The following is a 13,928-nucleotide window of genomic DNA, read 5'->3' on the forward strand; positions in this document are numbered from 1 at the left end:
ACCCCCAAAACATCACTTTTTAAGTTGCTCTCAACTTAGATTTAGGTGCATCTATATCTCAAACTGAGGCAAAATATGACAACTGGTAATCTTAGCAGATGTATGATTAGACAGAAATCGCATATATCTCAAGGAAATTCCAAGACACTTCTTGCAACATAGATAGGACACCCAAGGCTCAAGTCAACTAAATATTTTAGCACACAGCCCTCAGAACAAACAAAATTAAGCCACCAACTCACAATTTTGCGCACTTACAAACACCCATTGTATAAACCTGCCCAGACTGATGTTTATATATTTATGACACATCGATCACTTTACCCATGGCCAAAGCGATTATATATTCACTTATCTTTTCAAGTGTTCTTTAAGTTACATTGATCGTTGTGGTGCACACCAAGTGCAGGTTAATATTTAGGGTGTTAGGGCAGAAGTACCCAGTAACCAAGCACCAGGCAAGACAAAAGTGCATAATCATTTCACTGTGGCACTCACAGAAGTTCACGGTGATATTCCCAATGAACTTCTGCAAGTGCAGCAGATTGTAACAGACCTTCAACAAGCTGCCAAAGATTATTTCGCACAGGCACAACTTAAGAGGAAAATAGCTCTAGTCTGGCTATATAACATTAGCTAGCACAAGTACAAGAAACTAATGCAGAATAATTCAACTGGGTATTAGCTACAACACTTCATACTCAATATCATAACATTGAGACACTTGCATGCTAATGCAGGAACAGCATAGAATCATTATTGGTACAGCAAATCCAGAAGTGTCAAAGCAGAGCAAGCCTCCACAATTCTTCAAATTAATCAGGCTCAATAATCAGAACCATGTTGACACACAAAGCGGAAACCTTACTGCCACTTCATATCTTCAAGCAAGACAACTAGCACATTTCCAAGGAAGACCTCATTCTCATTAAGATGGCACTGCATACAAAGATGCACTAGATTATGCTCCCAAACACAAATGATTAAATAAGCAGGAACGACGTAACCCACAGAACACCACCTATGCCTAGAAAATACCCCAAAAGCAAAAAAAAAAATGACCATGAATTATGTTCACCTTTTGTGCCACAGCACAAAGAACTTTTCAATCAGTAAGGTAAACACTATTTGTACCATATCACAAACCACTTGGGAAACATACTAATGGAATAATAAGAGGCAGTCATTCTAGAATTTGGAGTACAAATATACAAACTTATTTCATTTTCTATGACAGAAATCCACTGTTCCCACATCTGAATATCAGTAGTCACCTTTTGTGCCACAGCACAAAGAACTTTTCAATCAGTAAGGTAAACACTATTTGTACCATATCACAAACCACTTGGGAAACATACTAATGGAATAATAAGAGGCAGTCATTCTAGAATTTGGAGTACAAATATACAAACTTATTTCATTTTCTATGACAGAAATCCACTGTTCCCACATCTGAATATCAGTAGAGATGCCACACACGTCTACTCCCCTCTACCAAAACACCAATGAGAATTCTAACTTGTGACATGTACCAATCACAAATCCCACATTGTAGTACCCTCTCCGTCTAAACAAAACCATGGGAATTATCCCATCAACTTTATTTTCTTCTCATATCCATTGTAGGTACATTCACAATCAGATTTGTCAAAGAAAAACCAGACATCAAACTAGCCAACAAACTTCAGAAGTAAGCATCAAGAAAGACGTACTATATGTAGAAGTATCGATCTGCTCAGGAAGTTCTTTAATATCCACTTCAAACCTCTCCTGAACCTACAGTTGGTATAAAGCACAAGGAAATACTATTAATGAGGATCGCATTATTTAGGATAAAAGAGTGAAAATAGGAGGGTCTGACTCTCAACCTGATTAAGAACTTCAGAATCGGATGCAGATGACACAAAAGTTATGGCAAGCCCTTTAGTTCCAAATCTACCAGCTCTTCCCACCTATCAATATCATTCACGATTAAATAATAAGACTACTTAGACGAGATCATAACCTAAAATAATGAGCTGCAAGACCGGCAGGACATACTCTATGAAGATAAGTATCTGCAGAATCTGGCATGTCATAGTTAATAACAATGTTCACCCTTTCAATGTCTATGCCTCTACCAACCAAATCAGTTGCCACTAGAATTCTCTTGTGCCCTTCCTTGAAACCCTTGTAGCATGTCAGTCTACCAAGCAGACAAAGGCAAGAATTAAACTTACATAACATGTAAATAAAAAAGATGTCAACAGCTGCATAACATGATTTCTATATTTCACACAAATGCCAGATCAGAGGGAATGACATATGCACAAGTCAATAACTCCACGGGAAGAAAGAGAGATTGGAGTGAAATGCAATAACATTAAAAGATGTTTCTGATCCTTGTTCTTGTCACACAACTAATACCACAATCCTTGAGGGGAAAAGTGATCTTGTTGAGAACTGACAATCCATTGACACTAAACTTCTTACAGATAACATATAAATATTTACCGACACTGATTAGACACAGACTGCATAGGCAGATAACATAAAAGGAGTTGAACACAAAAGTAAGACAGACCTTTCTTCTTGACTCATGCCAGAGTGGATGCAGATAGATGGAAAATTACACTCCACAAGTAACTTGTTCAACTCTGCTGCTCTGCTCACACTCTTGACAAAAATAACAACTTGGTTGAAGTCCAAAGCATCCAATAGGTCATTCAGCTTCCGGTTTTTCTCTGTTTCACTCAATTTGATGTAGTGCTGCCATCAAATAGAAGCAACTTAAGGAAGATTGTGATACTAAAAAACGAAGGCAAAGGATCTTGCTTCAAAGATGTACCTGTACAAGTCCATGCAGGGTCAACTTGGCCTCATCGTCAACATAAATTTCCATTGGCTGAAAGGAATAAAGGTTATAGTAAAGGATATTAGGAGATTCGCGAGCTAATGGAATCTGATAACGAAATGAACGATGGATGAAGATCCTCCATCTGTGAATTTTCTCCTTGCAGCTTAGAGTAAAAGCACCCAACTAGTCCCCATTCTTGCTCAACGTGTTTCTACAGCGCTTATCAAAAAGCTTCGGTTAGAACTCCAAGCATCAAACCCCAGGTTATCCCATTTCGACTAAAGATCTTTTTCCCACCCCTCTTTACATCTTTAACTATAGGACAAGAGAACATGGAACACGAAGATTGACGCACAAACTCAAGAAAACAAAGAACTACAAGCTTAGTCGGAAAACTAGCGGTTCAGCACTGCAACCAACTCCTGAGACACCTCATCTCTGTTCTCTTCCCCAGTAAAATTAAGTTTAGACAAAGATTATACCAAATAAATTCACTACTATCGCCTGCAGAAAGCTGAAATTATGGAAATATGGTAGACTTCTAAATTCAAGAACTGGCCACAGGACATTACATCTTGCATGAATTTCTTGCAAACCGGGCGAATCTCCTTGCTGAGAGTTGCAGAAAACATCATGACTTGCTTGTCATGAGGAGTCATCTTGAAGATTTCCTGCACGTCTCTCCGCATGTCTGCATATGTAAAAGATGTATTTGAGAAAAGAACTAACAAAAGAAAAAAGATGATAGGAATTCTAGCAGTGAGAGTTGGAGAATAAAAAAGGCTTAAAGTTAAGTAAGACATACCAAGTGATTCAAGCATCTTGTCACATTCATCTAGTATAAAATGCCTCACATTCCTCAAAGACAGGTCCTTATCTCTTGCCAATGCAAGTATTCTTCCAGGAGTTCCAACAACAATATGAGGGCACTCATTCTTCAGCAGCTCTTTGTGGAGCTTGATGTTGACACCACCATAGAAAACAGCAACCTTGATATCAGGCAGATAAGTGCTGAATCTCTCAAACTCGTGACAGATCTGCAGATAGTGTAGTCAGTTAGCAGATTCAACATTTTTTCATAAGTTGAGCAAATTAGACGATCCTCTAACATAGTGTGAATGTAAAAGCAGAAAACTTTCAGGTCAGTACACATACCTGATAAGCTAATTCCCTAGTGTGACATAGAACCAGGGAAGCAACCTGACCAGCAACCGATTCAATCTGTTGCAGAGTTGAAAGGACAAAAACAGCGGTTTTTCCCATTCCAGATTTAGCTTGGCAAATGACATCCATTCCCAGAATAGCTTGTGGAATGCACTCATGTTGCACTGATGAAGAACCAAATACATTGGAGGCAACGACACCTCAGTTTCAGTTTAAAAATTTTACCATGGTACATCTCCAAATTAGTAGTGATAGGAGTATTTACCTGAAAACAGAAATTAGAGAGAAATTGTACATCCAAATTAGATTATGGTCTAGTATATTTTAAAAGAGAGAGAGAGAGAGAGGGAGAGAGAACTTCTAATTAGCACACTCAAAAGACCCTTAAAAAAAACCAGACCTAAAAGTTAAAATTGAGACCAATAGTTTGTCTCCCTACATACGTTAAATAGAAAGCTAACAAGCTCAACATAAAATAAAGGATTAAGCCAACAAGTACATAAATGTTAATGCAAGCCAAAATAAAAGGTTCGGTCGGAAAAGTTAGACCTGACAATCACAATTGCATTAATGCCAATGTCCTCTTATGGGCTCCCGTTACATAGAAAGCTAACAAGCTCAGCATAAAATAAAGGATTGAGCCCACAAGAGCATAAAGGTTGATGCAAAAGGTTCAGTTGGAAAAGTTGGACCTAACAATCACAATCGCATTAATGCCAATGTCCTCTTATGGGCTCACTCACTCCTACAAAAACTAGATTTCTCAAACTTCCTATAAAGTTGCATACAACAAAACACACATTGGATTGGATATCCGAATTCTCAAAGAAGGAAATTGATGGAACATGGTCCCACAAGTTTTCCCATTATGGGGGTGGGTTTGGAGTGCAATAAAAATAGTTTGTATCTCAACATCGACAAGACATGTAACAACAGATCCGGGGAAAAAATGCCCAAAGGAATTGCGCCATTATTGCTCACCAGACTATCACAGGTTCATGAAATATGACAATTTTATAATGAGATGAATGTGTGGGCATACTAGAAAAAATATATTTAGGAATGTAGATATCCTTGATAAGGATTGGCCTCGATAGAGGAGAAGATGTAGGAATTAAGGTTGAGATGTACAGATGCCCCAATGTGGAGGTGTGAAAGATTAGATATGGATGGTTTGAAGAGAGGTAGAGGTAACGCGAAGAAATATTTGAGAGAGGTGATTAGATGGGACATGATGCAGCTTCAACTTATTAGGGACATGACCGGAGAAAGGAGGTTACAGAGGACATGGATTAGGGTAGAAGGTTAGTTAGGTAGTCAAGCGTTGTCTTGACTATATTTCGTACTATTTGTTGTACTATTGGTCATAGTATTACTTTTGTAGTTTCCTTGTCCTTTGAGCCTAGTTACTATCTCTTTTTTATTTTCCTAAGAAGTGATAAAGCCTACGTACACTCTTACCCTCTCGAGACTCCACTTGGTGGGATTACATTGCGTATGTTGTTGTAATAGACGCACAGTATGGAAGGGGGTCAAACTTGGGGGACAAGCTTATCAGATCAACCAATAACACCTCAATACCTCATTAGAAGTCCACTATATGGCTTCCCTATATCCCATATGAAATATCTATTTGAGTTGTGGACAAATAGATTGTTATTTAGGGTGTTCTGTATGAAGAAAAATGTTCTCGATGAAAAATGTGTCTTAAAAAATGTTCACAAAAATAAGTGCTTATTTTCTTGTGTTCGATACCGCAAGAAAAAAAAGTTAACAAGGAATTTGTATGTAATCTAGACAAAATAATATGGGAGCTGGAAGTGGGCGTGAGCGTGAGCGTGGGAGTGGGGTGGGGTGGTGGGGGTAGGGGTGACAATGAAGTCTGTTTGGGGGTGGAAAGGATGTATTCAATGTGGAATGCCACTTGTGGAATTTATTTTTCTTATTCCACTAGGGAAGTTATTTAAACTGAACTTGCTTTCCTAAAATATTCTCCAAAACATATTTACCAATCGAACATGGAAAAAAATTGAAAAATTTTCCTCTCTATAGTATACACACCTTCAAGGTAAAATAGGAGTCCTTTAGAACTAGAGGTATTCTAAATGTAACACTTATCTATAAGCATGTACTACAAGACAAAGAAATACATTTTTGCAAGTACTGGTTTTTCAATAAAGGAACTGGATAAGACATTGAACTTATATGGTCCAATCCAACTTGCAATAGCTTTTTTCTTCTATTTAGCACAGAAAATCACCCCCTCCCTTTTTGCTTGATTCAAAAACAACAGGAAGCTAGGCATGGAATATGCCTTGCATTCAACCTTAAACCCTAAATGCTTGTACACAACCAAATCACACACCAAGGATAGAAAATTTTTGGTAAAATCAAGCAAACATTTATTTATTTCTTCTTGCTTGTCAGGTTCAAAGAAAACAAAGTTAAGCATGGGCAAGAAAATGTACTACAAGACAAAGAAATACAATTTTGCAACTACTGGTTTTTCAATAAAGGAACTGGACACGATATCGAACTTGTATGGTCCAACTTGCGGTAGCTTTTTTCTTTTATTTAGCACAAAAATTCACCCCTCCCTTTTTGCTTGATTCAACAACAAGAGGAAGCTAGGCATGGAATATGCCTTGCACTCAACCTTAAACCCTAAATGCTTGTATACAATCAAACCACATACCAAGGATAGAAAAATTTTGGTAAAATCAGGCAAACATGTATTTATTTCTTCTTGCTTGTCAGCTTCAAAGAAAACAAGGTTAAGCACGAGTAAGAAAATGCTCATAACAATTCACACCACAAATAAGTTTTAAGGAATAGTAGAAGAAAGCTTGTTATTAGCTGGTCATCATTTTTTATAGGATAGTACTGAAATCAACAATTTTAGTTTGGAAGGACCAAAATGCCCAAATACAATGTAACTTGCCTTCGGAAGGATGCTCGAACCCAGAATCGACAATAGCACGCAACAACTCTGGCTTTAGAAGAAAGTCTCTGAAACCTGAACTGTGAATCCCAACATAACCCCTGCATCCACCGAAAAAGACCAGAATATTTAACACCAAGGACACAAAAATCCAAGCTTGATGAAGCAGGACCAAAAGGTGTCAACACAAATACAAACACGAACAAAAAACAATCAACTAAGCTTCCCCCAAACAAGTTGGAATTGACTATATGAATCCTCCATATTATGATACTCGGACCCGTAGCTTTTCATTTATATACAAAATTGACTTCCTAAAATATAAATAATTATCTGCCCCTGCTGCAGCTCAATCACAAACAAGCAAAGTTTGGCTATATTAATCCTCTATAGCTATTCCATTCTATCTAGGCCAGTTAGATTCCACACCAATAAAGAGAGAACAAAATAAAAAGATCATTTTGCAAAGCAGTGAAATTTTCAAAGCAGATAAACCACTACAACATCAAAACTCAGACGTAACAAAAAAGTCAAATTGGTGTAGTTTACTCATTAAAACCTATAATTTTCAACTGTAAGGAAGTCAAGAATACAGAAAACAAATAATGTAGATATAGGCTTTTCTACAGGCAGCAAACAGATTTAACAAAACCAAGAGAACATCATAGTTCAGCAGCAAAAAAAATTCTCAAGAAGATACATTACCGTCCACAAATACGAAAACAAAAAAATAAAAGTACAAACTTTAATCAATCAACTAACTAGTGAGGGTTAGAATAATGCTTGAATGTGTGCTTCATGAAATTCTTAGAAAATAGTACCAACAAATACAACAAACGACAAAAATAATAGGACTGATATAAGCTTGAACGTAAACAAAAATAGTTTTCAATGTATATAGTTAGGAAAAGCAGAAATTTAATGCTATCGCGAAGATCTCACTTTTTGGCCGACTCGCCGTTGACTTTTGTGGCGGAATCAGAAATTTTTTCGTCATCTTCTTCATAGTCGAGAAGCTCCTCCTCATAAGCATCGTTCTCCTTGTTTTCTCCCATATTTAGCTTTACTATTACTACTACACATCAAATATACGCCAGATCCAATAACAGAAAGATCAGTAATCTAAATTATAAGGAAATGATTACGCAAAAATATTGAATGCGTGTGTAAAAAGAGAGATTTCATAAAAAAAAAGTCGCTTTTACCTTAAACGAATCTCAGAGAAAAGTTGGATCTTGGTGGGGGGGAAATTAGGGTTAGGGTTTCGGATGCTGCAGAAAAAACGTTAGGAAAGCACAAAAATCGCAAGAGAGCAACGAGTGATACGGTTTTGTGATAGAGGGGCAGATGATAAAAGAGAGGATGCTGAATTTTTGTTGACGATTTTATCCTTGACTCCTTTCCAGAAATACGAATTAGTACCAAGTCGGTTTTAGATATTTTGGGAATTTTCCCTTCTAAAAAACTCCCTTTCTTTTTCCGTTGGAGATATTCTTTCGGCCTTTTAGTATTAATGGCTACTGCTGGTATATTATAGGGCAATCGATCGATTCAGTTCAGTTTGGTTCGGTTCAATTTTAAAGTTTATCAATTTGACTTATTAATTATTGATTCATATATGTTAAATCGTTATAAAATCATTAAGATATTAGTTTATCAGTTATTGGTTATTGATCATTATCAATTCAGTTATCGATTTAACTATTAAAATTTGATACCAAGAAAAATCATTGAAAATCACTTAGAAACAGGTTGACAAACCAAATGAACCATGCATATGAGTTGATAAATTGTGTCTTGCTCAAAAGTAAATGTAAAATTGTAAGATCCCAAAAGTTAAAAAGTTGAAATGAAAGAAAATTCCAAGAAAAGGGACTGTCTCAGAGTTTAGGACTTGGCCTACGAGTCGTATGGACTCTTACAGGTTGTAGGAGCGGCTCGTAGGAATGATATTGAGGTTGGAAAATCGGCTAAGTTTGGAACTGAGTTTACCAGTTAAGTTGACGACTCGTAGGAATGGTGACGACTCGTAGAGTGAGTCGTAGAGTTGATCTCTAATTTCATGAAATTGACAAGCCTCGATACTTTTGAAATGACTCAACAGGACGAGTCGTAGGATGAGTTACGAGTCGTAAAATGGACTAGTAGAAAGGGATCCTGAATTTTGAACTTTGGCTAAGTGTGGGCAGGTTTGACGAGTCATTTGTACGACTCGTGTAAGTGTTGAAGACTCGTAGACACGATTCGTAGGGACCAAGTTTCATTCTAGTAGCCTATTATTTTGGTGCACTACTTTGACGACTCATATTAACGACCCATACACTAAATGACGATTCGTAGAAGCCATCTGTAGGGTCATAAAGGGTGATTCTTAATTGTGCATAGGTGTTAAGGTCAGCTCTTAAGTGTGGGAATAGATTTGGAGATGTTTAAAGGTCACAAGAATCCTCTATCACAAAGACGATTTGAAAGCCTTCTTACCGATTGAGTTTCGATAAAAGATTTTATTTGAGTTAACTTCAAACGATCATATCTCCTAGAATATAAAGAATTAGGTGGTCCATGACCTATCAAATTAAAGGTTTTTGAGTCATCTTTCCAAACCACTGAGTTTTCCTCATTTGGATTTCAGAGTAAAAAGTTATGACCATTTTATTAGAGGCTGCCAGATCATATAAAGATTACGACTCGACTCTACAACCCGTAGAATTTTTGTACGAGTCGTAGAAGTCATTTTCTCAAAAATTTGTTGCATGACTTATAAGGCTATTTTGGTCCTTTCCCAAGCCTTTTAACCCTATCTTAAGTCATTTTTGGGTATTTTGAAGGAATATATCATTCCACAAACTAGTTTTCCCCCCTTAATCATCAATACAAACATTCAAGTATCTAGAAATCCTCTCTCTAGAAAATCCTCTCAAGACTCTCTTCTTCTCCTACAAGACTCCATTGAAGGATCAACTATGGTTTGCAATTCTTCCATCAATTTTTTAAGCTTCAATCAAGGAATCCATCCAAGGCATGTGGAAATTGATCCATGGGTGATTCATCCATGGAGTCTCAAGATTTTTCTCAAAAATCTCCTTAGATTTCATTGGTTTCTAACCCTAGTTTTGATGAATTGCATTGGGTTGTTTCAATTTCATTTTTAATTGTTGGCAATGATCATTATAAGCATGATTCTACATTTATTACATGATTTCAAGTTGTTCTATAAGTGCCCATGCATAATGTTATTTTAAATGGTGATTTTCATGAACTGTGATTAGTTTCAAAGGGTTTTTCAATGAAGGCTTTTATTAATGATGTTTGATACTTATGGAAGATTGGTGAAGATTGTAAATGATGATTTCAATGATTTTCTATAAATTTCTTACATCCAATATTGCTTCAAATTGATTTCATCTCTCATGAAATATGTGTTGGTTGATATAAAATATGTGATCATGCATGTTTTCAAGATAATCTCATGATTTTCAAGTCAATTGATCATGTATTCAAGTTTTCATCCTATTTTTAAGTATAAGCTATGATGATGAATGTCAAGTGATTTCAATGAAAGCTTTAAGAATGATTTTTTTAAAATTTATGAATGACTCATAAAAAGTTGTGAATGGTGATTCAAGAATGTTTTAAGCAAGTTACTGATAGAGTGAGTTATGGCCCCGAAGATATTTTATGAATAAAGATATGTAATGATGAAAGGCCTACATGAGATACGATTAAGGAGCTATTCTATGATTATGTTTTTATGAATGGTGGACGGGTAGTAGATATGGCCCCTCCCACATGATGTTGAATTTATGACAAGTTTATGATATACTACGTATGATATCCCGTTGAGAGCTACCTAGCACCGAGTGGATCTTGGGATAGGTACTCTCTCCCGTAGTTGAGGCAAGAGACCCGTAGTAAGATCCCATTGTCCATAACAACGTGCCATCGTAGGATAAAGGATCACCCATAGTAGAGGCTCGATTCCTTTAAGGGACAATTGATGACACCCAATTTTGACCCTCCACAACGCAAGTTAGCTATCAAGTTTCTTTAAATTTCGAACATTTTTGAAATAATTAGCTTTTATAAAAAATAAAAATATTTTCATGTTATTATTAACTATTTTTATTTTTTTTTATAAATTTTAGTATAATAGACATATTTCTATATAACTATATCTTTGATTACTATTTATGTGGATATTCAAAAATCATCTCAAAAGATGTTATTTTTTACTAAATACAATGGTGGTTAGGTTAGTTTAATTATAGTTTGTATTTTTGAAATTTTTAGTTTTTTCTTTAAAAAAATAAATTTCTCCCACATCGAAAATGTATGAAAATTTAGAGTTTTTGGAGCCTATATAAAGACTCATATTCTTATTAAGAAGAAAAAAGAAGTGGAAAGTTTTTTTAGCCACCCAAAGTTAGAGATTTTCTTAACTTGGTTAGAATTTTAGACTCTTGTCCCCAGCCTAAAAGTTGGAAAAATTCTAGCTTTCAATCAATATTTTTTTTCAAGAAAAATAGGAGATTGAAGTCAAAATTTAGGCTAAGAACAGTGTTCTTATAACATCAAACCCACGAAGGTTCGAGTCTAAATTTTCAATTTTTCTTTTTGTGGATTGGAGTTCCATCAAACTCTTGGATGGTGGTGAAGTTGTCTTTCGCTCATCGTCTTCAGTCTCGCTGCTCGGAATGAGGTACAATATTTTCTCAGCTTTATTTTATTTAATTATTTCATATTTTATATTTAGTTGATTCGTAGTTTTTTTTAGTTATCATGTATTAAGAATAATTAGATTAATGATAAAAATTTCTTATAGTTAGCATGTGTTAGGATTAATTAGCTATCATGTGTTAGGATTATTTCATGAAAGCTCTTAGTTTTGTTCATTATTTTTTCAAGTAGTTTTCTTTGACAATATAGATTTTCATGTTTTCAATTTCTTCTTTTAACATGATTTAGATAACAAAAATATGCTTAAAGTTGTTATTTAACTAGAACTTTCATGGTCCAATTGATTTAATTCTTTCTTTAAAATTTGAGCTAATATAGCATATATATTAAATCTGTGTTCTTTAGTTACTTGAATATATTTCTTCTTTCCTTTCCTTTGCCTACATATATGCATGTTGTTAGTCACTTCTAGGATGCCCATCAATTTGATAACTTAAAATATCATGATATATTACTTGATTTAGCTTAAAATGAGTAAATGCTTATGTAATTTTTTTTTGGTGCATGTGATATCAATTCGAATCCATCTTTGGACTCTATCCTTGCATGTCATTGAGTTTTGATTCTCCCATCATCTTGCTCGAATTGCTGAAAAGTTGATACATGGAAAGGAAGCTAATATTAATAATTTGACTATTGATATTGGGCTATATACACAGAATACAGATGGAAAACAGTGTCATATACACTGATATACAGTATCTATATAGTCTGATATGAAAGAAAATAATATTATATACACTAATAGACAGTGTATATACAGTCTGATATATAGGAAACAAACATGTGGTATACAGTGTGTATATAGTTTGATATATAGAAATAATATTGTATATACTGTATACAATGTATATACAGTCCGATATATAGTGTATATGCAGTCGCGATATACAATAAAATTGTGCTTAAATTCCAAAACGCAGATGACCCAATAGTTTAGTCTTGGCGTACAAAAACTAAGTGTCGATTCATATTTGCATGTGTTATTTATTTTTATTTATATTAATTCGCGTTGTAAATTTTACTTAAATTCCATAGTGAAAAAACCCAATTATAATTTATCCCGACTTTTTTGATAATTATCCGAATTCTCTCTTTTTCTAGATTTCTAATATATACGAATGACGCTGATACATCACGATTTGATACATAAGTCCTTTTTTCATGATGCATCGCTAGTTGATGCAAACCAAACATTGTAATATCAATAAAACTTATGAATCAGCTTATAACACCTAATATATCATGAACATAACAAAAATAGCAATAAAATTTATGTTTTACTAATATATTTTGTGTTTGGTTTGTACCAACTAGTGATGTATCATAAAAAGGACTTATGTATCAAATCGTGATGTATCAACATCATTTCTATGTATCAAAAAAGAGATTTTTGAATTTTTTACAAATGGTGGGAATAATTGAAAATATAGGAATATAAGGTGTATAATTTGATAATTTTTCCTAATTTATTTACTTATGTTATTTATGCTTGCTTAGATATTAATTTTAATTTGTTTTAACTTAATTAGATTCTCCCAAAGATAAACCAATTCATATTAATTTACTCTTTAAATAATTTTCTACTTTTACTTAGTCATTTGATAAACTTTTACTTTTTTTTATATACATGTATGTTATTTTTAATGTTTAAGTTTGATCATTTTTTTTAAAAAATAATTATAAAGTCTTCGTTTCCTTTTAAATTAATATTTTCAAAAGTTAGTCAAATAATTTTTTCAAATCATCGGATAACCGCACGTTAGCGGCTACTTTGAATGCTTAACACCTTCTCAAAGTGAAAATAAGAATCTCGTACCTTTTCTCTGAATTTTAAAGATTTAAATCTGTTAGGGTCTTTTAAATTAAGTTTTCTTAATTTCTTTAAAAAATTAAGTGGCGACTCTTCTTTTTCTAAAATTGATTTTTTCTTTATAAAGTTGAAATTAATTTTAAACCATTTTTTTTGACATAACAGAAATAACAAGTTTGCTAGGGAATTTAATAGGTTCTAACCATTAGATTTGATTGTTTATTTGACTAACTATTTGGATTTGTAATAATTAGTAATTCTTGCTTTCTTAATTGCACAATTATGTGTTTTATTTACATATTAAACTGTCATTTGCATTTCATGGCATCTTCCTATTGAATGTATAGTATATTAAAGAACGTTTTGTGGAACCACAATCGGGCTTTTTATACTTGACCTCTTTTGGAATGATCGACAATTTATTAATATGCCATGCG

At 34.3% G+C, this 13,928-nt stretch overlaps 1 protein-coding gene across 2 annotated transcripts; it reads right to left on the reverse strand.

The window, feature by feature from the left end:
• Window positions 1–596: 596 nt before the first annotated feature.
• Window positions 597–8,321, reverse strand: LOC129889146 (DEAD-box ATP-dependent RNA helicase 15-like). 2 transcript variants are annotated; one of them, XM_055964329.1, is made up of 12 exons: window positions 8,147–8,321; window positions 7,884–8,013; window positions 6,942–7,042; window positions 3,992–4,164; window positions 3,642–3,873; window positions 3,409–3,527; window positions 2,828–2,884; window positions 2,564–2,748; window positions 2,041–2,185; window positions 1,869–1,952; window positions 1,713–1,776; window positions 597–939 (listed from the first exon to the last, which is right to left on the reverse strand). In XM_055964329.1, exons 2-12 carry the CDS (start codon window positions 7,994–7,996, stop codon window positions 929–931), a joined length of 1,284 nt encoding a protein of 427 aa, XP_055820304.1. In that variant the 5' UTR covers window positions 7,997–8,013; window positions 8,147–8,321; the 3' UTR covers window positions 597–928. The 2 variants fall into 2 exon arrangements, with proteins under 2 accessions (XP_055820304.1, XP_055820305.1); XM_055964330.1 differs by having other exon boundaries at window positions 7,884–8,016.
• Between the last annotated feature and the right edge of the window lie 5,607 nt (window positions 8,322–13,928).

This window comes from Solanum dulcamara, chromosome 5 (genome assembly GCF_947179165.1).
Source record: "Solanum dulcamara chromosome 5, daSolDulc1.2, whole genome shotgun sequence".
Taxonomy (NCBI): Eukaryota; Viridiplantae; Streptophyta; class Magnoliopsida; order Solanales; family Solanaceae; genus Solanum; species Solanum dulcamara.

Coding starts and splice junctions, on each gene's coding strand:
- LOC129889146 (XM_055964329.1), bottom strand. CDS start 7,996: ATGGGAGAAAACAAGGAGAACGATGCTTATGAGGAGGAGCTTCTCGAC. Junction 2,186..2,563: donor GGCATGAGTCAAGAAGAAAG/GTCTGTCTTACT, acceptor TCTGCTTGGTAG/ACTGACATGCTACAAGGGTT. Junction 1,953..2,040: donor CAGATACTTATCTTCATAGA/GTATGTCCTGCC, acceptor TGATATTGATAG/GTGGGAAGAGCTGGTAGATT.